Source organism: Rhinichthys klamathensis, unplaced genomic scaffold (assembly GCF_029890125.1).
Source record: "Rhinichthys klamathensis goyatoka isolate OS25496 unplaced genomic scaffold, OSU_Roscu_1.1 h1tg000786l_1, whole genome shotgun sequence".
In the NCBI taxonomy this organism is placed as follows: Eukaryota; Metazoa; Chordata; class Actinopteri; order Cypriniformes; family Leuciscidae; genus Rhinichthys; species Rhinichthys klamathensis.
In genome coordinates this window covers 793170-820732 of record NW_026607183.1, presented here as the reverse complement: position 1 = coordinate 820732, position 27563 = coordinate 793170, and the positions used below count along the sequence as shown (strand labels likewise).

Sequence of the window (27563 nt, the reverse complement as noted above, 5' to 3'; positions counted from 1 at the left end):
TTGTTGCATTATATTGAAACTTTGTTTATGTTGTTATTGTCATGTGTGTTCTGGTTATTTGAGCATGATAAAACATGAGTCTTTATATGACAATAAAACAAAGCTTTGTTGCGTTTAAAAAAAAAAAAAAAAATTAAGTGGGGATTGGGGGTGCGCCAACCCGGTTGGGACATAGAAGGGGGTGCGCAAGGAAAAAAGTTTGGGAACCGCTGTTCTAGAGGTTCAGCAGGAACACGAATAGCTGGTATCGATCCTTTTTTCATGAGCAGCTTCTTAGCAAAACCAGCTCATACTGACCCTCGTTTATAAAGCAGTCTGGTGAGAAATGATTCGCGCAAACATGAAAGCATTGACGTTGCTCCTGGGGAATATTCCCTTCGAAAACAAACTCAGCCACTGCGTCTTCAGCGGTTCGGATTTAGGAACATTAAAATGACTGCTGTGTTCGTTATTACACCCAAGAACACAACACCACAATCGCTTAGACGCCATTCTGCTCATAGACAGTGCTCCAGCATATCAACAATGACCGCGCCGGTCCGCGCAGACTATGATTACGAGCAAGGGCGGGTCTGTGTTGAAACGATGCTGTCAATCAACAATCGTGGGAGGGGCTTCCGAGCGTGTGACGTCACAAAATCGAACGGCTCAATTTGAGGCAGGGGAAAACATATAAGGAGATTAAAACAAAAACACTGGATGGATTTTGATCATTTTATGATGGTTGTGTACAGGCACTGCCAACACACATTTCAGTACAATCAACTTGTATAAGTGCATGTACCATTATATGACCCCTTTAATGTTTTTTCTTTTTCAGCCATTCTGTTGCAGATTTGCTGGTGTGCTTGGGATCATTGTCCTGTTGCATGACCCAATTTCAGCCAAGCTTTTGCTATTGGACAGATGGCTTAACATTTGACTCTAGAATACTTTGGTATACAGAGTTCATAGTCACACAGACCAGGACCAGAGTTCATGGTCGACTCAATGACTGCAAGGTGCCCAGGTCCTGTGGCTGCGAAACGAGCCAAAAATCATCACCCCTCCACCACCGTGCCTGACAGCTGGTATGAGGGGTTTGTGCTGATATGCTGTGTTTAGTTTTCACCTAACTTGTCGCTGTGCATTATGGCCAAACATCTCCACTTTGGTCTAGTCTGTCCAAAGGACATTGTTCCAGAAGTCTTGTGGTTTATTCAGATGCAACTTTATAAAAAAAAAACATGGCAGCACGGCTTAGGTTTGCAGAGAAGAAGCTTTCTCCTGGTAACCCTTCCAAACATGCCATACTTTTTCTAATTGTACTGTCATGAACTTGTCATGAAGCCTGTAGAGTCTGAGGTGTAGTTCTTGGGTTTTTTGCATTGCACGGTCTGACATTGGGGTGAATTTACAGGGACGTCCACTCCTGGGAACATTGGCAACTGTCTTGAATGTTTTCCACTTGTGAATAATCTTCCACACTGTAGAATGATTGACTGATAAATTGTTTGAAAAATGGCCATATTACCCTTCCCAGATTGATAGCAGCAATAATTGCTTCTCTAAGATCATTGCTGATGTCTTTCCTCCCTTGGCATTGTGTTAACACACACCTGAATGCTCCAGACCAGCAAACTGCCCAAACTTCTGCTTTTATAGAGGTGATCACACTTGCTGATGATCAGTTAATCAGACATTTGATTATCAGTGCCTGACTTCTACTTACCCTCTTAATTGCCATGGAAGCAGTAATGGTGTACTTACTTTGTCACACATGGCTTCTCCATTTTGGCCTAGTTTTTGTTAAATAAAAAATGACACTGTATAATATGTCATGTGTTGTTTTTCATCTGAGCTTGTATTAACCTAATTTTTAAAGGTGACATATTAAGCCCCTTTTCACAAGATGTAATATAAATCTATGGTGTCCCCAGAATGTGTCTGTGAACTGTGATCTACATACAGTATACACTCACCTAAAGGATTATTAGGAACACCTGTTCAATTTCTCATTAATGCAATTATCTAATCAACCAATCACATGGCAGTTGCTTCAATGCATTTAGGGGTGTGGTCCTGGTCAAGACAATCTCCTGAACTCCAAACTGAATGTCAGAATGGGAAAGGTGATTTAAGCAATTTTGAGCGTGGCATGGTTGTTGGTGCCAGACGGGCCGGTCTGAGTATTTCACAATCTGCTCAGTTACTGGGATTTTCACACACAGCCATTTCTAGGGTTTACAAAGAATGGTGTGAACAGGGAAAAACATCCAGTATGTGGCAGTCCTGTGGGCGAAAATGCCTTGTTGATGCTAGAGGTCAGAGGAGAATGGGCCGACTGATTCAAGCTGATAGAAGAGCAACTTTGACTGAAATAACCACTCGTTACAACCGAGGTATGCAGCAAAGCATTTGTGAAGCCACAACACGCACAACCTTGAGACGGATGGGCTACAACAGCAGAAGACCCCACCGGGTACCACTCATCTCCACTACAAATAGGAAAAAGAGGCTACAATTTGCCAGAGCTCACCAAAATTGGACAGTTTTAAGACTGGAAAAATGTTGCCTGGTCTGATGAGTCTCGATTTCTGTTGAGACATTCAGATGGTAGAGTCAGAATTTGGCGTAAACAGAATGAGAACATGGATCCATCATACCTTGTTACCACTGTGCAGGCTGGTAGTGGTGGTGTAATGGTGTGGGGGATGTTTTCTTGGCACACTTTAGGCCCCTTAGTGCCAATAGGGCATCGTTTAAATGCCACGGCCTACCTGAGCATTGTTTCTGACCATGTCCATCCCTTTATGGCCACCATGTACCCATCCTCTGATGGCTACTTCCAGCAGGATAATGCACCATGTCACAAAGCTCGAATCATTTCAAATTGGTTTCTTGAACATGACAATGAGTTCACTGTACTAAAATGGCCCCCACAGTCACCAGATCTCAACCCAATAGACTAGAGCATCTTTGGGATGTGGTGGAACGGGAGCTTCGTGCCCTGGATGTGCATCCCACAAATCTCCATCAACTGCAAGATGCTATCCTATCAATATGGGCCAACATTTCTAAAGAATGCTTTCAGCACCTTGTTGAATCAATGCCACGTAGAATTAAGGCAGTTCTGAAGGCGAAAGGGGGTCAAACACAGTATTAGTATGGTGTTCCTAATAATCCTTTAGGTGAGTGTATATATATAAAATATATTTATATATTAGGGCTGTCAACGTTAACGCATGCAATAACTTTTAATTAACGAGTAAAAAAAAAAAGATAATATTCAGAACAGCAACTCTCGGACAGTTTTCATTGTATTCCAGTGTCTGTTTAGCTTTAAGATACGAGCTCTGTCATATTCTGTCATTGTTTCTTAAGAACATGAGCCCTCATGCATTCATGTACTGCACATATAATGCAGTCAGATCAATGAGGTTTGGTTTAAGGTTTTTTGTCTCCATGTGGTCCTGTTCAGTATCGCAACTTGACTAAGCCAGAAATATATATATTATTATTATTTTATTATTGACAGCTTAATTATCATATAATTCAATTTTTATTTGTATATAAATGAATAAACAATCAAACAAACAAACAAACAAACAAATAGTAGGGCTATATTAAACCCAGTATTTAAATCTCAATTACATTAGCAGTTTGGAGAAGTTTTTTTGAGAGTTTTCTTTTGGCATAAAACTCAAAATGTTCTGGCTCAACATTCCTGCGTAGTTGCCAATTCTGGCTCAAAATGGCAGAGCAGGTCACAAATGGTATGGAGAGGAAGCTTTGCGTCGTGAAGGTACACTGACACACTGTACTACATTTTTTATTCTATCCTGTTTTCCATGATACAAAGATTCCCCAATTTTAAAATTAAAGAAAGCAGTCCGATTGAACTTTCTTCAGTTCTTGAGTTCTTTCTGTTCTTGATCTAAAGGGGTCTGGTGCTTGTGTTGTGTGTTTTAATTGGATGACTGATGTGTGTGTCGGTCTGAGGCTCAGCAGACGTGGGGGGGGGGGGAGGGGGGCGCCTGGAAGAGCTGCTAGTGTCAGAGGAGCAAAGAGTGGCCAATGAGCACAGTCTCTCTCAACTTTTAGCTCCAACTTTTCAGAGATGCAGGCAGTGTGGTTGGCCCTGGCAAACTGTCCTAAGACCTCCTAAACCTTCTTCCCCAAATAAAATCCCCCACAAAGGGCTTTTTGTCCCCTGCAGGCAGCGGTAGCGCTTCAGGAAGTGGGCGCGCTCCATAGCTGATGATTTATGGCTGGGTGTCCTGGGTGGCAGTTGGCCGGACTCCCGCTGTCAATCAAACCGGGCTCAGGAGCGACGGCCAATGGCGCGGCTTCCCCCCCATCGCTCTAAAGAGGTTACAATGGCTGTCATAAAGAAAAGTAAAAGAAGGAAAGAAGGGCGCCGCCATGGAGGAGAAAAAGAGAGTCCGGACAATCTGAAGACGCGGGAAGATGGATGTGTTCTCGCTCTATTTAAGAAGAAAAACTGGAAGTCTCTCTCTCTCTCTCTCTCACACACACAAAAACATCTCACTCTCTCTTTCTTTCTCCCCGTCTCTCTAGGGGGGTTGTTTTGAAGGTTGTGGATGGCAGGATGTCAGGGTTATAATCTGGTGGGTTAACCGATGGAGAGGCTGTTCCTGTGGTTAGCCCGAGATGGTAACTCGTCTTGACCAGCCACAACAATTAGAGCAGATCTCTGTCCTAACATTACAGACACACGGACCAGGAAAAATCCTGCCTGATGGATCAGGGCTGACACAGTGTGTGTGTGTTAACCCGTTATCCGAGAGGATGACCAGGGAGGGACAAAGTCCTACCCCGACTACCTGCTGCCACCCGGAAAATCTGATTACTCCCTCGCTCTCTCTCTTTCTTCTCCATTTCTTGGTCCAGTTTCCTCTCTGTCCGTCGGTCTTACTTTCTCTTCCATGTTTCCCTCATCTGTCTCATGGTCGTTTATGCAACCCATCTTGTTACGAATGTGTAATGAATTTATTTATTTTGCTGTTTTCCATAGAATTACAACACATGAGGACTGGGGTTATACATTCTTTTTTTTTTTTTAGCTGAATTATTTCAATGAATCAATTTGTCTTTGTTATTGTGTTCGTTTAACAAAGTGTTTGTTCTTTGTTCGTTTTGTTTAACTGATATGTTCAACTCACTGACTCAACTACTCAAGAAAGTTATCAGAACATAAGCTACATTCTGGCCTGTTTCTCAGACAAAGCTATATGATTTCAGAAAACATAATGTCATTTGGACCATTTTTTATGGTGGTTTTGCATCCTTTTTGAAAAGCTTTTCTTCACATTCATTGTAACTGCATGGGGGGAAAATGACCTGTACATTATCTATGTCTTCTTTGTTGTTCAGGAAAGTCACACAGGTTTTGGAACAACATGAAGGTGAAATGAAGAAATGATTCCTTTAATTTCTTGTTTTGGTCCTGGCTCCTCTCTGCTCCTCCACCTTCCTCAGGTTTGAGTAACTCTATCTGTTTTGCTGAGCTCTATTCTTAGTTGAGGAGGTGAGTGTGTGTGTGTGTGTGTGTGTTAAGGTTGAGTGGCATGTATGAACTGTCTACCCCACACAGAAGTTTAGAGCGGGCTAACGTGAAACACATGATAATACAGCTTGTGTCAGCTCCAATCACGCTCTCCACACACACACACACACACACACACACACACACACACACACACACACACACACACACACACACACACACACACACACACACACACACACACACACACACACACACACACACACACACACACACACACACACACACACACACACACACACACACACACACACACACACACCTTTATCAACATACACAACTCCCTACATACACACAATTAAACACACACTTTCCACTCATTCAGGTGCTTTGTTAACAGAGGGAGAAACAGAGCACGAGAGAGGAACAGATTGAGAAGTCAGACAGAGAGATACAGTATGGCCTGAGAAAACTGTTTAGATCAAAATAATATTAAAACAACAGTGTGCAAATTAAACCAGAAATTCACACAGAGCCAAAGAAAGATGATCAATGTGTGTTTGTTGGTTGTGTGTGTGTGTGTGTGTGTGTGTGTGTGTGTGTGTGGGGGGGGGGGGGGGGGGGGGGGGGGGGGTTCTGAACTGGTTTAAACAGAGGACAAACTAGAGAAAGAACAGATTGAACTACAGATCCGATATGCAAATTATGCACAAATAATATGAAAATTTGTCTCAAAAACATTCTGGGGAATGAAATAATGTGTTATTGTAATTATAATAATGTGTAATTAAAAAAAGCTAAATGTTTTCTTTTAGGGATTATGGTTATGGCTAGAGCTTGCAGTGATTATATAATAAGCTTTATACCACTGTTCAAAAGTTTAGTGATTTAAAGTTATGTTTTTGAAAGAAGTCTCTTATGCTCACAATTGATTTAATCTACAGTAAGAGCATTAATATTGTGAAATATTATCACAATTTAAAATAACGGTTTTCTATTTTAATATATTTTAAGATGTCATTTATTCCTGTGATGCAAAGCTGTATTTTCAGCATCATTACTCCAGTCGTCAGTGTCACATGATCCTTCAGAAATCATTCTAATATGCTGATCTGATGCTTAAGAAACATTTCTTATTATTATTAATGTTGAAACCATTTCTGTTAATTCAATCACAGAAGTCAATGTCCCCACCATGACATAAATACAAGCACATACATATTTCTAAAGAAAGTTTGTAAAGTTTCCAGGCTTATGTTCTGGTTTTATGCAAAACATGCACACATGCAATGACATCACTGTCACATTAAGATACAGCTGTGTGAGTAGATAGGGTTACAAATATGTCTACCTTTAATTTAGTTTAAAAACTACTAATGAAGCTTAAAAAAGTTAGTCAGTCAGTGTAGACACCATATTTAATTTGACAAATTAAAAAAAATATTGTAAGACACAGTACAGTACAGTCTGTTCAGCATGATCTAATGTGTGTTCATTTTCCCAACTCACGTTTCACGATTCAAATTTTCTTAAATTTCACTGAATTGAATATGACAATTTATGTAAAATTGGTTTTATGTATGATTTAGACTATATTAGACTATATTTTTTATTCCTCACAGCTTTGTTATAATCAATAGAGTCTACTTCATAATATATAATAGTAAAAAAAATGGCGAGAGAGAGAGAAAAAGAAAGATTTAGAGATACAACTATAGAGAGAAAGACAGAACAGGGAGCGAGACAGTGTGTGAGCTGATGCAATAGCAAAAAGTAAGAATGTTTGAAATAAAATCTAATTTCTTTATATTAACGCACTTTCTCCATCAGCTTTCAGCCATGTTATATATACGAACATGACGTTGAGAGGCATGAGTCCTTTCCAGTGCAACCCAGCAGATCAAAACACACTGTCAAGACTCAAACATGTCTGCTGAAAAACTGCTTCCAGGTCACTGCTACACATCTGCTTATTTTTGAACTATTTTTGTCAATTAGTAAATTACCCCAGAAATGACTGGAGATCACGTTTTACGTTTAACCCTTACGCAAACATCAGACGGAGTGATTGACAGCTTGACAATGTGATGTAAACAGATTTCCAATGAAAACGTCTGGAACGTCGCTTTAGCGTTCGCTTGGTTTGGTGTTCTCGATGAGGGGAAAATACGGGAAAGAAAATCCTGAGTACAACTGAGTTTCAGTGAAAACACTGTATGCTATCAAAACCAATTTTGGATAAACATGTTGTTAGCAACTCTGTGGTCGAATCTGAAGGCTTGGGTTTTAAACAAAGCTTAAAAACAACTAAATTTGATTTCCTCAAGCAAAGTTTGCTGATATCAGCATAGTGAAGTTTCATTGATCCACAACAAAATACACTTGCCCATGTTTCCCACATTTTTAATGGAAACCTCATGAGTGTGTGAAGAGATGTGCGTCTCCTTATGTGCGTGTGTGAGTTTATTAAACTGTCTTTTGGAGAGCCCGCAGCAGGTTGCCATTCTTGTTTTGTGTAAAGCGAGTGAGAGAGAGACAGGAAGAGGTGGGTTCATTTTAATGAAACCCCACCTTCTCCTTCCCACAGAGCTTTTCACCAGGTACACCCACCCCCCCCAAACACACACCCCCCCATTCTTACACAGCTAATGAGGTCACGACCTTCAGAGACACCCCCCTCACCTGGCATTGTGACACACACACACACACACACACACACACACACACACACCTTCTTATAAAAGTATTTGTATACCAACTCTACAAGCATTTAACCCCCGGCTTCCCCACCCTGCAGAGAAACTCAAAGAGAGAGCGAGAAGCAAAAATTGCTGTCTTGTAAGCCAGCTGATTTTCATAATCTTTTTTTGTTTCGTTTTGTTTTTTTGCTTTCTCATAGTCTTTAGTCACAAACACATCAACTGTAATGAAATAACACAATAAAGCATAATGAATTAAATAAAAATGTACAGTATGTATTTATTATGTACATTAATAACACATACAGTATGTATTATTAAAATGACATATTTAGATTTATATTTGTTTCTAGGATATTTCGCTAATATATTAGTGATCTACATTGTAATATATTACAAATTAGTGTCACCAATTGTGTTGATTTACATTAGCAGATCTCAGTTTCTCAGAAATTGCACCCATCACAAAAAGTTTTAAATAATTTTGGTGGTTAATATGAGAAATATTCCACATTTGTGTCACCACATGGTGTCACGGAGTAAAACAGATAATCTATGTTGATAAAATGTTTCCCCTGATGATAACATTTTTCACTGAGATAAAATTGCATAAGTCGCAAAAACGTCTGTAAAAGTTTTCATTGTTTTTGTCGCTCGCGTCACTGAGGCCATGTTCACGCAGCAGCAGCAGAACACGGTTGTCATTTCTGTATTTGAGTCCTTAATACGGTTACGTTCACACACAGTCCAGTGATTTACGGGAGTGAAAACCTCATTCTATAACCGAACTCACACCTCTACATTTTCAGGACTCACACAACCGCATTCTCGGAAAACCTGCGCTGTGTGAAGGGAACCGGACTGGACAACTATACATTGCGAGAGAGCTGCTCTTCGCTGCACAATCGCGTGTCTACCGTGTGGTGTTGGTTTAATGCGTGGTTTTGGTAACTCACAGTGACGGAGATATGAGCTGTGTGTCATCTGAAGGTTTTAGATCCAGTCACTGTTCTCCACAAGAGCTGCTCCTGTCAGTTTTTTTTTTAATCTCAAATGCTCCTCTCTCCACCCAGATATAAAATCTGCTGTCGGTTAATGAAGATTTGACAGATGAACTCGCAGCTCGATTGGTCACTTATTGTGTCAAAAGTTCAGTTTTATGGATGTCGCCATCTTTTATATTACTACTTTGGTCACTGTCTATGGTTACTGGTAAGAGAATACAGGCTTGACTCCTGTTGCACATTCAAAGACAGTATTTGAGATGCTACTGTAAGTTGCTGTTTGAACGGTTAATTTTGAGACTTACACCTATAAGTAAACGGGGTTGACAAATCCTAAAAAAAATGAGTCTGAACCGTAGCTTTAGATCCACAAAACCAAGGACGAAATTATAAGGTTTAAACTATGTATTATATATATATATATATATATATATATATATATATATATATATATAGTCCATCTGTTTATATAAGTCATCAGTGCAATGTGTTTTATTTTGTACACTTATTGCAAAAATTCTTTTAAAGTAATGAAAACACTTGGGCACACACCTTAAAGACAACATGAAACTAATATTTGCAAAACATTTACAGTAGCATCCAAAATGTAATGGGTGGGATTTAAAGGGATAGTTCACCCGAAAATGAAAATTATCCCATGATTTACTCACCCTGAAGCCATCCGTGGTATATATGACATTCTTCTTTCAGACGAATACAATCTGAGTTAGCGGCCGTACGCATCGATTTACGCCAAAAGAGTAACCCTTGAACTTGACGCACAAGTAATGACGAACGCGGTTGCCCAGTCCAGTTTGTTTGAACCGCGAGAGGCGTCAATTGCCGTCATTACGTTGTGCGTCAAGTTCAAGTGTTGCTCTTTTGGCGTAAATTGATGCGTACGGCCGTCTGCCGGAAGCTAGTTATTTTAGTCGATAAAGTTTTAAATATGGATATTTTTCTTACACGAACGCATCGGTTCACTTCAGAAGGCCTTTATTAACCCATTCAGAGCCGTGTCGAGTACTTTAATGAATAGATGTGCTTTAATGGACTTCCAAAGACAGACACCCATTCACTCTCATTAAGAGCCAGGACATTTTTTAATATAACTCCGATTGTATTCGTCTGAAAGAAGAATATCATATACACCTAGGATGGCTTCAGGGTAAATCATGAGTAAATCATGGGCTCATTTTTGGGTGAACTATCCCTTTAAGCGATTTCTGAAAAATGCTGTTGATATTTGAAATCACCAAAAACAAACACGCCCCTACCTAAAAGGATCACACCCCTATCTTGATATCTCCACCCCTAAATTCACGAACATGCTATGCAACACACACCTCCCACCTAATGAGTGTTTACGCCCCCTACTGCTGATTGGCTACAAGTGTGTTTTGGCTCTCGGCCCGTTTCTCAGAAATCGCTTACTGCACCTTTAATTATCCATCAGGATTTGACTGAATGTCAGGGTGTCAAGAAATGATTGGTTAATATTACTTTTCCCCATTTACGTGGCCTGGAGAAAATGATTACACTTTGTTGAAAGATTACAGAAGCTAACATTTCCTTTTTTCATTTAGAATAATGTGTACTGCTGTTTTGTGCACAGTAAGTAAATAAAGTCTTTGTGGATTTCATGTTGTCTTTAAACAGTGGCAGTGAAACTGTGCCAGTATTGTGTACTGTAAGCCGGTCGAGTCCCAATACAGGAAGCCTCTTTCTCTCTCTCACACCTTCTCTCTATCCTCCTGAGAATGAGCGGGTGAAACAGTGGAAGCGTTCTCAGTGAATACTTTAAAACATAATGCTTCATAAAAACACATGAGATGAGTTTTAGAAGTCTATCTGAATGGCCTGTGTGTGTGAGGTCAGTTTCCCTGAGACAGGGATTAAACTTCCTTTCGGGCCCTGAAAAAGAGAGGAGGAATATATATCGGAAGGGAAGAATAAGGGAAGACAAGGAGCGGATAAATATTTCTGAGAAAGACTGACAGATCGAGCGGACGGGAGCGGGAGAGTGACAGACAGAAGGGACAGAGAGAGAGAAAGAGAAGGTTCCAGCACAAAAGAGACAGACAGAAAGAGAGAGAAGTTGGAGAGCAGGATGGCGGGATGAAAAGACGGAGGAGTGTGGGGACAGGCATGCTGAGGAGGCCTAATCCCTCACCCCTATTCACACACACTCTTAATCTCCAGCCACGCACACACACACACACACACACACGGGGCTAATCTCCTACGTCCCCTCCATCTATGTCCTTGCACTCAAAAGGTGCACAAAAGCTCCTGGACACCTCCCTCACTGCCACACACACACACACTTATTTTCATTCACACAAACACAACATAAGGTCACACACACCTTTGCAGGGTCAACATACAGTGACCTGTCCTAAACAACCAGAGTGCTGCAAAACCTCAACGCAAAATGGCTTTGTGTGTGTGTGTTTGTGAGGCAGGTGGTTTTTTATTTACTGAAGTCATCTCAACTCGTAACTCAACAGCTTTCATTACTCACACACACACACACACATAACACAAGGAGTAAAGGTTTGAATTTATGATGGTGGTTCAGAGAGCTTCTGACCTCTTCAGTGACAAACCTCCTCGTAGTCAGTTATGGACCTTCTAATACACACACATGCACATACACTAACTACACAAACGATCCATATGTACAATTTGCACACAAAAAATCACTTCGGTGCACACATATCATCCACAATGTCGCACACATATCATCCACAATGTCACACACAGCTGTGCAAACATAAAAAGTTGTCCTAGACACACATTTACAGACAAAAACTCACATGCGCACACATATTTTCAGCTGCATATAGACACAAAACAATCACACAAACATATGCACGCAATCACACCAGCAAGCACCTCGGCACAATCAAACAAGTGCTTGCAAAAATTCACAAATACATGCAAACAATCACACAAAAAAAGGCACTTGATCGCAAAAAACAAACAAAAGTAAAACGTACACAATCACATAAACACCTGCACACCATCACACAAACAAATCATCTCTGCATCCGAGTTGCTTATATTTTATCAGAAAAATGTCCAATTTTTTGTGCAACTCTACTAACCAACAATCAAACACTTCTACACAATTAGAAAATCACAGAAGCAAAGACCTTCACACAATCACACAAACTAACAAACAAACACCTGTACACCATCACACAAGCAAAAACAATAGTACAAACACACAAACTGACAATCAAAACACCTGTCGACATTTTCAGGCTCACAAAGACACACAATCAGGCTCATATAGATGTGTACAAACATTACAGCACTTGTGCTTTGAGCATCTATTCCCTCACACACACACACACACACACGCGCACTTCATCAAAGCCTCCAGATGGGTTCGGTCTTTATCGTACCCCCGCCGGTGACATCACTCTTCCACACAGCAAAACTGATGATGAAAGCAAACAGATCTATCTTAACTCGCATTTACCAAATCAATTTTATTTTTACAGTCTCTTGCATATTGGCATATTGACGGCTTCTCACTCGGCGGGATGGAGGGAGGGGGGGGGGGGGGGGGGGTGCAGAGGAGAATGAGGGAAAGGCAGGGAGATACGCTTAATGCCATTTACCATATTTAATGTGTCCATGTCATCATTGAATATCCCCTCTGAATAATGCGCCACTTCATCATAAATTCTTTACAACTTATTTACTTAATGGAGAGAGTTATGGGCCGCTGTCAGCCAGCTAATTAAACATAGTGATACAGCACTGCCGCGCCACGCTGTCATCCGTCCCCCCATCTCTCTCTCTCTCTCTCTCTCTCTATGTGGCTTCTCAGTTTCTTAAATACATATTATTCAAGCATGCAATAAATTACAGATAGATTAAAATTCATGAAACCCTTTTTTTTTCCTCCTTCGTTTCCTTCCATAGAGAATGAACAAGAAAGAAAGAGAGACAGCGGGAAAGAGAGAGAGTGCTTGCTCGAGAGACTGTAAATCTACCATTGGGAGACAGCTGCCTTTTCAATCATATTAAAACCTAATGTTTGCACATGTAAGATTTCTGCCATGCTGAGGAGGGAAAAAACAACTTACAAAGTGAAAAAAGTCAGAAGATTAAAATGCAAGCTTAACCAGTTTTGTTTTCCAACAAGAGCAGTCGCAAGAACAAATTCGAACCTTTCAACAGCGTTTAGTCAAAGTTAACCATAATTACATATGCCAACCAAACTTAAACCATAATACCACGTCCTGACAAAAACGCCTCTAAAAAACAGCCTGGAACTGATTATTAACGTTTAAATCATCGCCATACAAACAGGACCAAAATCCGACCCCGAGCAGACCAGAATTAATCATAAATAAACATATCATAAAAGCTGAACACATATAATTCAAAGGGCACCAAAGTGTGAACAAGCTCAAACTACAGCTTACAAATTCTGCAAGGTGTGTTTACAGCGACTACTTTACAGATAATATCAATATCATGAACCTGACTGCTTTAATACTGAATGGTCGTTCTTCAAGAATGAGGGTTTGTTTCTTTGTCAGAGCAGGACGAGTCTATTTCAATGTTCAATTAGCCTGATACTCCTCCTGCGACCTCTCCAGCCAGGCGAAATTAGCCTAAAATGACCCTGACTAAGACCACACTCGACCTCTGGCCTTGTCCTGTGACCTGGTTTCGACTGGGAGAGTAGACTGACTGATATCTGACAGACAGGGCAGTCGCGAGGAGAGGCGGTCTTTAACCTGGCTAAAAAGAAGGATTTATGAGCCTCGGGCTTTAATTGAGTTTGGAAAGTCTAACTCCTCCCACTGTGATGACATCACAGAGGGACAATTGACCACTCTAATCTATCAGTGAGGTCAGAGCACTAAAGCAATACATTCAGACAATTGTCCGACTAAAACTTTCCTCTAGTTAAAAATGACAGCAATTCAAATTGCAATTCGGTTTTCTTCCTCAATCCAATTTCTGGAACTGAGCCGCAATTTCTCAAATCACTCCGGAATGGCACACAACCCTGGTTTACTGTGACGAATAAGCATGTGAAATCTTCTGTACATATTTTCAGACTTAAGTGGCATTAAAAAGACTTTCAAAGACATTTATATTATGTAATTGGCATAACATTGACCAATAGCCTGTCTAGTAATTGTGACTAATGGGATTACAGCAATGCTAACTGGGGTTAGTGTAAGATCACAGAGCTGAGTAGAGGTGCTTCACCATAAAACATGCGGGCCAGGGTTAATCACACTGCCTCGCAACTGATGACAGTAAAACCCTAAGTCATAGCAGCAGCCCATGAGCCCATGTTATCTGCACGCTTCGTCTCCAACTGTGTGAGGATTTTCTTATCTGAAAAAGGCTACAGTAGAGGAACACATCTCAAGTTCATTGTTTGATCCTACCTCCCATGCCTGGGTAGCATTTTCTGGGCTGTGTCTTGAAGTTCCCTCGTAGGGTCCAAGACGTTCTCCCACCTCCAGTCTCCTCCGGCTCCAGACACCCAGGTTTCCTCTGGTAACGGCCGACTCGCGGACCTCAAAGTCTGGGGGCACCGATTCGACCCCACCCCCGGCCAGGTACATTGAAGCGTGGAACGACGGGTGGAAGGGGGAGGGGGCGACCGGGGAGGCCGCATCAGCGGATAGGCCAGGGGAAGGAAGGTCACTCGCAGTGGCCAATGGGAGTGGATCTGCATCAGATACTCCAAGTTCTTCCAGGTCATCAGAGGCGAAAAGAGAAAAGTCCTCTCCATCTCCTAAACGAGAATAGACAGAAATATTTCACTTCATGAGACTTTAGCAGCTATTTAAATGTACAATTTCTGCGCCTCTAGTGGCGCCAAAAAGAACGCTAGTTTAAGCGGCCTATAAAGTACTGACTAAACCAATGGAAAGTGGAGAAACCATTTATTTTAGCAATTCAGTTTGGTGCCTCTAGTGGCAAACAAACTGTATTACAACTTCAACTTTGAGAACTTACGCTTATAAATCCCACTGGTTTTATCATTCCAATGTTATTAAAGAACATTAAAATGAATGTATTCTTACATTTCAACAGCAGGCAATAGCGTTCAACTGTCAAGTTTAAATTACATACATTTTCTTATGTTTTTAACAATTAAACAAAACTATTGATAATTCTTGAAAATTATTAGACAACATTCCATTATCGATTAGTCAAATCTGAGAGATGTCAATTTATAGATGTGAGATAGGCTTACGCTTTTCTATAAACAATACGCATATGGGAAAAACTAGTGGAGGTCACAGATTGTGCAGCTGAGGGAATAGTGTACAACTCAAGTTGTTAAAAACACAACAACGTTTTGCATTAAACGCTCCACAATCTTATAAGCATATTGTGTAGCGTGGCTTTCCCATTTACATTTTACAGTACTTATCTAAAAATGTCTGAAGTTCATGCAAGTATTTCCTTTTTGCGTAAAGGCACATCCTAACATCAAACAGACATTGCACAATATAAAGAGAGCACAATATTGTGACAAAAATATTTATTTTGCAAAATATTTGTTGTTGGACATTAACTTTAAGTTTAAAATTCTTTTTTTTAAAAGAGCAGTAACTGTGAAGGGATTGTAAATCAAGTTTATTTATATGCGCTATATACTGTACAGTATTTTAATTTTCTATATATAGATAAGTAATAAACAGGAAAACAACATCAGTTCCAAGAGTATTTTTCCCATTTCTTTCTTTATAGGGATTTCGAAAAATTATAACAGGTAGCCTGGACGTAAACGAAGGGGAAAAAAAACCCAGATTGAAGGCCACTGAAATAGTTGCAGTCTATTAACTTAGCAAAAGATACATATTCAACACTAAGACTAATTATAAATGCAAACAGCAATATGTTTTCAGACACTGTACCAGTACACTTGCTGCACTATTCAAAAGTTAAGTACTTATTATTTGCTTTTGAAAACCCATACTTTCAGACCACAACCAGCCCATTTATGCGACCTCTGCAGATACGAGTAAATATACACAGCACCATAAAAAAATATTTGACCGCTAGAGCTGGTGAACAAACACAGGGAAGGGGAAAGTGGTTTGAGTCTGTGATAACAGTTAATCCAGACTGGATAAGGTGTCTGGGGTGATAATCATCTTCACTGCCTCACCGGTTACACCCCGTCATCATCCTCCTGAGGCCTGCTTTAGATTGTTTGGATACAAGGGAGGGGGGATCTCCAGTGGGAAGAGCTGACCGATCCTTGGACTCACTGTGCAGCCCCAAACACTTTTATGCTTCCTTTTTCCATCGACCCCAGTGAAGAGGATTCAGTGTGAAAACAGCGGATGCTGTAGATGTTTAGGTTAATTATGAGCTGAATACAGGGAGGATGTTGTCTGGTGACCTGTGACCTCTTGCTCAACTCGGAGAGGAAAACCAGCGCGTGGCTGATGAGGGAAGTCCTCATATTGTCTGTCCTTAAATACCATCCCTTCTGGGTCTCAAGTATATTATACTGTAAACCAGGCTTTCCCAAAGCGGTTGGTGGAGAAAAAGCAGGGGGGTTGTGAGTTGATGAAAAGCTAATAATTAATAAAATGTAACATTAAAATAAATAAAGGGGTCTGCACAATGAATAGGGAAAAAAATGAAATCGCAATATAACAAAGACAGAAGAATATAAGTTTCAGAGGAAAGAGCGACACTGTGATCATTTACACGTAATGTACAGTAAAAACTTCATCTCTGCAAGCACTGTGAGTTTAACATGCATTTCGGGAATGCAACGTGCACTATGTACACTTTAATTACATTCACATCATTTACAACACTTTTATGGACAGAAGTTTACAGCATTTCACCATTATTCAAATCTATTCACCTGTTAATAGCCATATGGGGTCAAAAGTATTAGCAGTGACATAAATTTAGTGTTTCACAAAGTTTGCTACTTCAGTAAAAACAACAATGATAACCATTTCATAAGTTTTAAAGGGTTTTATTGGCAAAACATTCAATATGTATTCAGTATGCAAAGAGTCGATATTTACAGTGTTGACCCTTCTTCTTCAAAACCTCTGCAGTTCACTCACGTATGCTGGATTTCAGCTTCACATAACCAAACCCTGACTGATGGCGATCCGTTCTTCCCTTGTTAGTGCTCAGAGTTGATCAAAATTCGTGGACTTCTGTTTGCCCACTCGTATTTTAAGGATTGACCACAGGTTCTCTATGGCATTGAGATTCGAGGAGTTTCCAAAATTTCAATGTAATAATCTCTGAGCCACTTCATTATCACTCCTGCCTTGTGACATGGTTAATGCTGGAAAATGCACCGTCCAGTATAGTATTTAGTATGTAGTATTTGTATTACATTCAAAAGAGTTCTGATATCAGCTCTCGAATGGAAAATGAAACCGTAAACGTGCCGGCTGGCCCAGATCGGCACTGAATGGAATGGTTAAGCAATGAGAACGGTTTGGCCCGATGGTGGAGAAACAGCTAATGATTGGACGCACACCTTCCCTCCTTTTATAGCAATCAATCTGCTATGCAAATACAACTTTAACCCATTTCATGGTTTCCCCGAAAAGTGTAAACAATGTGGCTCTATCTCTTTAGGGAGCTTTCACACTTGGTTCGATTGCCTGGTCTGAACCAGTGTTTGATTGCCCCCTCCCCTGCCCCCACTTTGGGTCAGAACCGTGGTGCGTTTGCATCGTGAAACAGCAGCTGTTTACCCTTGTTGCTTGGTAAGGATGATGAAGGAGAAGACGGCAAAATGCATAGTGTTGTTAACCTCACTTTTACATTCGTGTTTTTGAACATTTGGTTTTGATTTCAAATGGCACTTGCGTCTTTTTGCTGCGAATGTTCTAAAGAATGCAGGTGTCCATTTCTGCTGAAGGTTAGCAGAAAAGAGATGAGAGGAAAGTGAGTGAGAACACACACATACACACAGATTTATCGAATCATACGTCATCAATAGAGGTTCACTTGCGCAATTTAGTACGACTGCATTCATATCAGCAGTGAACCATACCAGATAACATGAACCGAACTCCAAACCCCTCTTTTTATGAGGACTCAGGTACTTGTGACATGGTTAATGCTGGAAAATGCACCGTCCAGTATAGTATTTAGAATGTAGTATTTGTATTACATTCACATTGCATGTGCTCACCAGAGTACGGAAAACATCACATCATCCAAACAAACCAAACTCTAATGTCAATCTAACCCAGGTGTGCCCCAAAAGTGCTAGTGTGAAACCACCCTTAAATATCCTCACTAGCCCAACACACAGCAACCAATGGCGTGCGTTTCGGGGCGGGACTCTCTTTATAGTCCATCCAACAGGGGACGAGCAGAGTTGGGAAACCTGTTTGAAAATAATCAATTCTTCAGCTTTAAAAACTTTATTGAAGCCCTGGTGCAGTGGTAGCACAAGGACTGTTAACATGGTGATAAAGCTCTGACATAAAACATGCTTTTACTTAAAATTCTTGAGACAAAACCTTTTCGGCAAATGCGTTTAAATAAGAGTTTGCTAACATAGTTCAACCGGCGATATCACTAACGCACTGGGACCTGAGAGGCAGCAGCTAAAAGCTAACACACGGAGCTAACATGCTCTACCTAATGTGCCGTTGCTAACACGCTTGGAGCTAACCTGCTGTGCGTAAGTCACGGAGGGGCTAACATACTGTGGCTAGCACGCTGTGGCTAACGTGTTGTGACAGGTAGTGGTGAGTGCTAATGAGGGCTGGGCCGGGGCTCCTGCACATCTTCCTGTCTCCTCACATTCCTGTCACTCAGTGGGGCTCTACGCTACACGGTGCCTTCAGAGTCACGGACATTCTGCTCACCACGCCACATTAATGAGCATCTCCGACTCTTCTTTTCACTAAGGCTGAGTTATAATTTACACTAATAATGTGATTTGAAGGAATTAAAAGATAATAAATAAAGGCTAGAGTTAAAAATATTAAAGAAGACATGCTCCGGTCCTACTCATCTTTCTCCAGATTATCCGACAAATGATGATTGATAAATATACAATAAACACTCGCGCTACAAATTCTCCATAACAATGTAGCCCAACAAATTTTTTCCTGTTATCACGCCTACAACAAAAGCTCATTGGAACAACATCACACTCCTCATGCATATTAAACATGAAGGAAATGTTGATTGAGGAAGAGTTATTATACACTACCGGTCAAAGGTTTAGGGTCGGTATTCGGTAACATTATTTTTATGTTTTTGAAAGAAGTCTGTTAAGTCTCTCACCAAGGCTGCACTCATTTGATCTAAATACAGTAAAAAAAACAACGGTTTTCTATTTTAATATGTTGTAAAATGCAATGTATTCCTGTGATGTCAAAGCTGAATATTGAGCATTACTCCAGGCTTCAGTGTCACGTGATCCTTCAGAAATGACTGAAAACGGTTGTGCTGCTCAATATTTTTGTGGAATTTTTTCAGGATTCTTTAATGAATAGAAAGTTCAAAAGAACAGCATTTCATTGAAATAAAAATCTTTACAAAAGTCTTTACTGTCACTTTTGATCAATGTAATGCGTCCTCCCTGAATAAAAGTATTGGCTGTTAAAAAAAGATCTTACCCCAAACTTTTGAAGGGTAGTTTATTTCGAAAAAAGATTATAAAGACAAACATGTTTCATCTGGATAACCTGCACCAATAATTTATGCACAATAAGTCCGGGAACGAGCATTATGAGAGTAAATGGATCCATTTTGAAATCACGTTGACTTTAATAGTCATATTTCAGTACGGGTGATGACAGATAGATTTTTTTCAATGTGGTTCATAAAAGGAAGAAATCTGACAGATTAAAGATTTGCTATAATCATTAACAGTTAATCTTTCCTTCTGTTCCTATGATTTATGGCAAAGACAAGAAGTGAGTGCTAAAGTAAGATGCTTGGGTGACGTTTGAATGCGTGAAAAGTTATAGTATCTGAGGTTTTCTTGCAAGTTGTCATGGTAATAATAGCAAAGTATTAAAATAACAAATAGACAAGAGTGGTCTAGACACGGTCTAAATTCATATTTCTTCCCAATGATACAAACATGGGTATCTCCAGCTTTATACAGATATTACTCCTGACTCTGAATCGCAGGTGATCTGAGAGCGCTAAGTCTTTCCAGATGTCGTCTTGTGCCGTTTTACAATATTTGACTGTGGCGTTGCACACACACGCACATGGGGAAACGCATCTGCATGCTTTAAGATGACAGCTGAGGACCTGGTTAAAGGCCTGTGGATCCGCTAAGCACGAGAGGCCACAATGATCATCCGAGCCGTGCCATTTAAAATCGCCCCTGCCCACAGAGAGAGTGAAAGCTTGTTGGCCGCAGTCTTCAAACCCTGAGCTTTTAAAGGTAACTCAATCCCTCCTCTGCCATCCCTCCCTTCCTGCGGCTCCAACTGATCGGCTTCATCCTGCCTGTTAAAGAAACCAGGGGAAAAACACTACGGTGCAGGACACTCAAAAGCAGTACGGGGGATTTCTTTTGGTCTATAAACATATATATTTCTGAAAGGTAAACGTCCCTCAAGAAAAATACACCGACGTGAAGTGCAGAACGAGGTCTGTTTCTTAAAAACGGCCGTGGTTTGTGTATTAGATTGCAGATAAAGAATATGGTTTGGCATGAGTTAGAGGTGAGGTTTTTGCAGAAGTTCCCTCTCGTTTTATTTGCTTGGAATTAATTGATTCGATTAGGATAAGAACATTTATCAACCACGAACGTAAATCAGAATCTTGTGTAAAGCCTGTGAGAAACCCAGGATTTCCTGTAATCTTGATCTGTGGATCCTTCTAAACAAAAGTACCACACCTTGAATTGAGCAGATAACATCAGTATGGACACGAACTAGCAATTATGATGTCAGTGAGATAAATGGATATTATTGTTCTGGGAAAAGTCACCTATAGAACATCCCTGATTAGAATGGGACATTCTAGAACAGAAGGAACAGTGACACGACCTATAAATGTCTCCGCGATGATGTCACTTGCACCCAACAATCACAATCTGCAAATGCGAAAGAATAGGAGCATTTCCTGTCATTTAATACAGAACATAACTCATCACTTCCCGTTCCACCCTTAAAGTGGCATTTAAAGCATTGGTGAACAAGCATGTGTGTGTGTGTGTGTATAAAGACTTTCATTGTTAATGCTTATTTTCCCCTACTATGACACACGTTTTAGAAAAAAACAAGATGGATGGAGCGATAGAAACAGATAGAAGGGACAAGAGATTGATGACACGGCCACCACTGGTTGAAGGATGTAGTTTACATACATAAACATCAGCGTAACACACTGACAAATCAATCCTCTTCAACTTTTCATTAGTGTAGCGTGTTTAATTCATACACCAGCTGTGTGAGCTGCAGGGACCATATCGAGCAACAGACTTCATACGGTGTGATATTAAACCAGATGTGTTTACCAACACAACAGAGGTGAAAACACATCTTACATCGCACCCAAGATATACACTTTATCAGTTGCATTTCTAAGGAATCAAACCCACGACATTGGCGTTGCAGGCACCATGCTCTCCTTAAACCTGGATTTTTGGAGAATTTAGGAAATAAAAAATAAAATTAAAAAAAGCATACAATTCTAATAATATCTTATAATTAAAAATAAAAAGAATTAAAATTAGAAATAATTATTACTATTAAGCATTAATATTTCTTTAAATTAATTTTAATTGTAATTTTACTTACATTTGTAGAATTTAGGAAATTTTAAAAAGTTATAAATAAAATTTAAAAAGTAATATTATAAATAAAATGATTAAAAATAATGTATTTTGTTATTAAATATTTCTTCTTTTTTTTATTACTGTTTTTTATTACTATTTTTGGTCACATATTAGTTTAGGGTCCAATTCTCACTATTAACTATCTACTAACTACGATTTTCCTTAATAAACTTCTAATTACTGCTCATAAATTAGTAAGGTAGTTGTTAAGTTTAGGTATTGGGTAGGATTAAGGAAAGTAGAATATGGAAGAATAAGGAATGCAGGATGCAGAATAAGGCATTAATATGTGGTTTATAAGAACTAATAAACAGCCAAACAGCTAGTAATATCCATGAAATAAGCAACTAGTTAATAGTGAGAATTGGACCCTAAACTGAAGTGCTACCAATATTTTTTATGTTAAAGTCCCCGTGAACCGGAAGTTGCAAACGACTTTTCTCCAGTGTTGTGACGTATTTCCGAGAGAAACGGAATACTAAATGAGGCAAAATAGTGGGCGTGGCTTTTTTTCCAACAAGCACCTGATTGGATCTAAATCAGTTCTGGATTGGTAAACACAGCCACGTCCAAGTGATCTGAGGCGCCGGCGCTTCTGTCTTTTCCGGAAAGTGCCGGAAGTGATATCTCGCGCGTGTACGTCACTCATTGTTTACACAGAACAGAGATTGACCGAAGCGCCGGCGCCCTCAGATCACTTGGACGTGGCTGTGTTTACAAGAAGTAAAAACGATATAAATACTGTTCGTTTTCTCACACAAACCGCTCGTTTCGTGTCTTAGGCCATCAATGTGTACTTACATTTACGAGTCATTAAATCATGTTTAATTTGGACTTCTCTGTGCATGCTCTTTGAGGTGGTGACCATAGACCTGCATTATATGACTGACAGACAAGAACGATTTGACCTAAAAATATCAAAATTGAAACTACTGTGGAAACAAAGACACCTACATCTTGGATGCCCTTGAGGTAAGCTAAAACATACCAAAAATTTATTTCAAAGTGAACTATCCCTTTAAGCAGACACCCAAACCGTAAAGCCTACGTCATCAGGGAAGGTCCTCCAATGCAGAGGGGAGGGGAAATTTCAGATTTTGATTAAAGATTACGAAGGCAAAAACATTTTTTGTGTGGATTGACTTGCATGGATGAATTGTTCACCACAAAACGATCAATTTAGGCAAACAAAGTAAGTATGGTAAATTTTGAATTCATGGGACTTTAAGGTTTAGCGCGAATAAAGCAAAATTGGTGACACTAAACTTGTGATCTCTTTTCTACAAAAGATTAGATATATTTGCATCCACTGAAGCTCAAGACGCTCTTTGGATCATTCTCAAATCCCGCTGGAGAATCAGGGTTTATAGGAGTCCATATAGCTTGAGTGCCGCTGTCATTACAAAGGAGCATGTACTAAATACAAAAAAAAAAATCTGAAATTCATGTTAATATTTTAATTCAACTTTTTATAAAATTATTATGCTGATGATATCATTTGTAATTAAAAAATGTATCAACATGTTTGAATCATATCTAAATGGAATACTAATGCCAAGTGTATTATGAAGTAGGGCTATAATGTATCGCTTATGGCACGCAAGTCAGTTCATTACTTATAATTTTGTGAGTAAACATCAGTGGCTGTGTGTGAATGTGTGCGAGTGTGTGTAGTGTTCACCTCTGCTCCGGGGTTCTGCTGTGCCCATACATCACGCGATTACTGTGGGCGGCACGGGACCCCGCGTCATTACCACCAGCATTAGAGATGATAGAACCAGCCATTAATCACCATGACAACACGCCCTAATGGAGAGGTGACCCAGTCAACGCCCGCGGACGCCGGGACACACGCACCTATAGGACGAAAGCGAGAGAGCACGCGGCGAATCGCACACACACATGCACACGTTCACCCTGCAGCGCTGTAGTCTGTAAATATAGAAACGAGGCGTTCTTGAGGGCCGCGCTGAGATCAGTCCTTAAACGCCATGATTGAGAGGGCAGATTAAGACAGAAAAGATCGGAAAAAGGCTCAAACCTTTTCCTTGACTCTTTCTCTTTTGTTTACTCTCTCGCGAATTGCTCGCACACCTCCTTCTTCACGCTTAACGTTTTTGACAACTCACCCCTTTGGTTTGAAACGCCACAAAGCAACACGCAGCAACATTTCCCACTTTTGGCAACTGGAGCACAACCAAATAAACGTCTCCCACCTGCCACCGTTCACCCGAAGAGAGAGACATCCGTCAGCATTCCCATTCCTCTACCTCCTGCAGGCGGGATGGACCGAGTATCCTCCACATCCCCTCCGCTCCGGGCGGGCCACTACTGACAACAGGAAGAGCCGTTTTTACCAGCTCCAGGATTTATCACTTCATTGAGAGACAGCCAGAGGGCTGAGAGAAGAGAAACCCGGCCTGATAAGCAACAAAACAATACGACGGCTGTTACAAGCGCACTGGGCCCGTTTCCCAGCTGAAGATTAGCCAGCCAAGACTATGGCTAAAATGAATTTTCTACGGTGTATCAATATCAACTTCATTTTGTTCAACACCAGACCTAATCTCTTTGTCGACATCTTAAAAAAAAAAAAAACAGCCACATTAAATACACAGAACATATTCAAGCATCTGTTTTCTATAGATGAAATGTATTCCTTTATAAAGATTTTGTATTTAAAATATAAATCTACTTTTAAAAATGTAAAAAAAAAAAAAAAAAACATTTTTATTTAAAATGTATTAAAATTGTATACTTTTTCATTTAATAATCTATTGATTTAATAAATAACTATTCAAATTATTAAATGATCTAAATTAAAATAATATTTAACATTGTTACATACCAAATTCATATAGTTTAGTTCTAAATACAATTTCGCTTATTAAATTGAAATCACTTAATTATTTTAATGACATTATTTAAAAACATTGATAACATTAAAAGTAAGATTTAATATTATTACATATCAAATTCACATTCATATACAGAGATTTTGTATTCAATGTTTTTTAATTAATGCTTGAAGTAACATTTGATTTTTTGTTTAATTATTATTCAAAAAATGTCCCTAAAAGAAGTTAATGCACTTGTGTTACTCACGTTTAACTTATGTTTACAATCCAATTCACAAACAATTTGAAGAACTAGTGCCCCCACATTTCCAAACATAATTCAAACAGACATTTATGAATCCATTCAAACATAAAACTCAGACACCACTGAGGAGGTATATAATAGCTGGCATACCTGCGATATGTATTAGCATTCAAATGAACTGGCTTAAAAGTTAGTAATGTATTTACTTGCATCCAACTTAGTGTGAACAGCCCTTACCCCTAATTCTAACCCTAACACATGCCATCAGATCCCGAAAAGCCCTTTGTGTACGGAATTAAGACTCGGCTCTCTCGCTGGCCACTGGAGACCGGCAGGACTAAATGAGTACATTTGTCTTCTCAATGGCCTGGCTGATTGGATGTTTAAAAAGAGTGTGTGTTTATGTGTGTGTGTGTAGAGCAGATGTAAGTCTACTGCCCAGAGGGAAAGAGGAGCACTCGGCACAATACATAATTAACCCGGACACTCAATTGAATGAGAGCGTCATTGGATCAGGGTGAGAATCCTTAAGATTCAGACCTGGAACAGTATTAACTCAACAACCGTTCACACAATCCCTCTTCAGCATTCAATCACACACAGGTTTTCTCGCACAAAACACTTTGGAATGCACCATGTTTTTCCAGTTTGCAATGCTGACGTACAGTGTGTGAATATTCCTTATGCATGGAATACGGATGACGTAATGCATTTGACAAAAGGTGTAGCATTTAAGCCGAGCCTTGGGTACGGTATCCCATGATGCAGTGCACATCAGCCAGACTGCAAAAACGTAACGAGATTCATATCATTTTTACACAAAATTGAAATCAACTGTTTATGATAACTGGACACCACTCTCTGAATTAAACAAAGTAGTCAGGTCATGTGCAGCGGGTTACCATTTGAAATATTTGCAGTTGCATACTGCTATTAAAATACAGTATGAACTGGGCATTAAGTTAGTATTTTATTCCCATTGGGTTTCTTAGCAATAGCACACACAACCATCTTATTCTTACTACAGTGTAAATAAATGATATCATCAGTAAATCATGACAACAAATGCTTTTACATGAACTCGTCGAAATAAGTTAAGCAACTTTGTTTTATACAAGATTCAACTCACTTTTAAAGTCAATTTAAGTTGAAATACAGAGAAGTTGATTGCATTTAAAGTGTATTTCTACAGTATTCAAATTGTCTTTAGACACAGAATACGCAATTTATCTTCTACGTTTGCCTAAATGTGGAGTATAAAACCAGATCACACTCTATTAGATGCTGTATCCCACAATGCAATGCAAAAGACTTGAACTTGCATATTCAGAGCGAACTGATTGCAACTTTCAAATACATTAGCTAGAGCGGTGCAACTGGTGCGGAAAGTGATATTTGAAATATTTATTGTTGCATATTGCATACTATGAAAACATTAGCATGCAATATACAGTATGAACTGCATAGTGGACCCTCCCTCCTTCGACACATTATTTTATCAAATATTCCAACATTTAAAAAAAAAAATGTAATTAAAAATGCTCAATTTGTTTGTGATCTAAATGCATTTTCTGAATTAAATATGAAACATAATATAAATAAAAAAACATACAACTGTTTGAAACGTTTAATGTTGCATACTGCAAACTATTTCCAATGTTTAAACAGTGTGTGCAGCATATGCTGTGAGCAGTGCGTCAGTATTCCATTACGAACATACCCTCACACACACCGTGACCTGTGCGACTCGCTAAGAGCATCTTAATTAATGAGTGCATTGTTTCGGATCGTCATTGACTCTCGGCTCAGTGTGGATGATGGAACAACACTTCATTAATACACAATGCTGAGCCGACCAATTAACACTGTACAACAAGCCACGCTGTGACTGCCTAAACACACGGATAAACTCTCACACACACATATGCAAACATCACCAGCCATGAGAGGCTCATTATTAATCACTGCTAATGCTAATTAATTAAAAGATCATGTGCACGTGTGTGTGTGTGTGTGTGTGTGTAAGTGCGGCAGACAGCTGCTTGTGTCCTGGGAGCTCAGAGGGACTTTAACATGTTTCTCACAAGCCTGACAAATGACCTATTAATTATCTAATGTTGTCTGACAACAAGCACTGGATAAAGATGTATGTTTGTGTGAGAAGCTGATAGAGTCGCAGTGAGAGTGAGGGGGAGGTGTGTGTGTGTCTGTGTGTGGGGTTCAGGTATACCCAACGTTATGGGGACAAAATGTCCCCACGAAAATGGCAATATCGGAAATCATTGTGTTTTTTTTTGGTCCACATGAGGAAAACAGCTTATATAAAATCAAACAGAAAAACAGATTTTTTTTAATGTAAAAATGCTGAAAGTTTTGTGTGATGGGTAGGTTTTGGGGTAGGGTTAGTGTAAGGAGATAGAAGATACAGTTTGTACAGT

At 39.7% G+C, this 27563-nt stretch overlaps 1 protein-coding gene across 13 annotated transcripts in view; it reads right to left on the bottom strand.

Annotated features, from left to right (window-relative positions):
- mecom (MDS1 and EVI1 complex locus) overlaps nt 1–27563 on the bottom strand; it is a 169921-nt gene that overhangs the window by 85013 nt on the left and 57345 nt on the right. For all 13 annotated transcript variants that reach the window (XM_056243349.1, XM_056243344.1, XM_056243352.1 and 10 more), the window contains exon 2: nt 14642–14994. In XM_056243349.1, coding sequence (XP_056099324.1) covers nt 14642–14994 — 353 coding nt within the window. The remainder of the gene's footprint in view (nt 1–14641; nt 14995–27563) is intronic.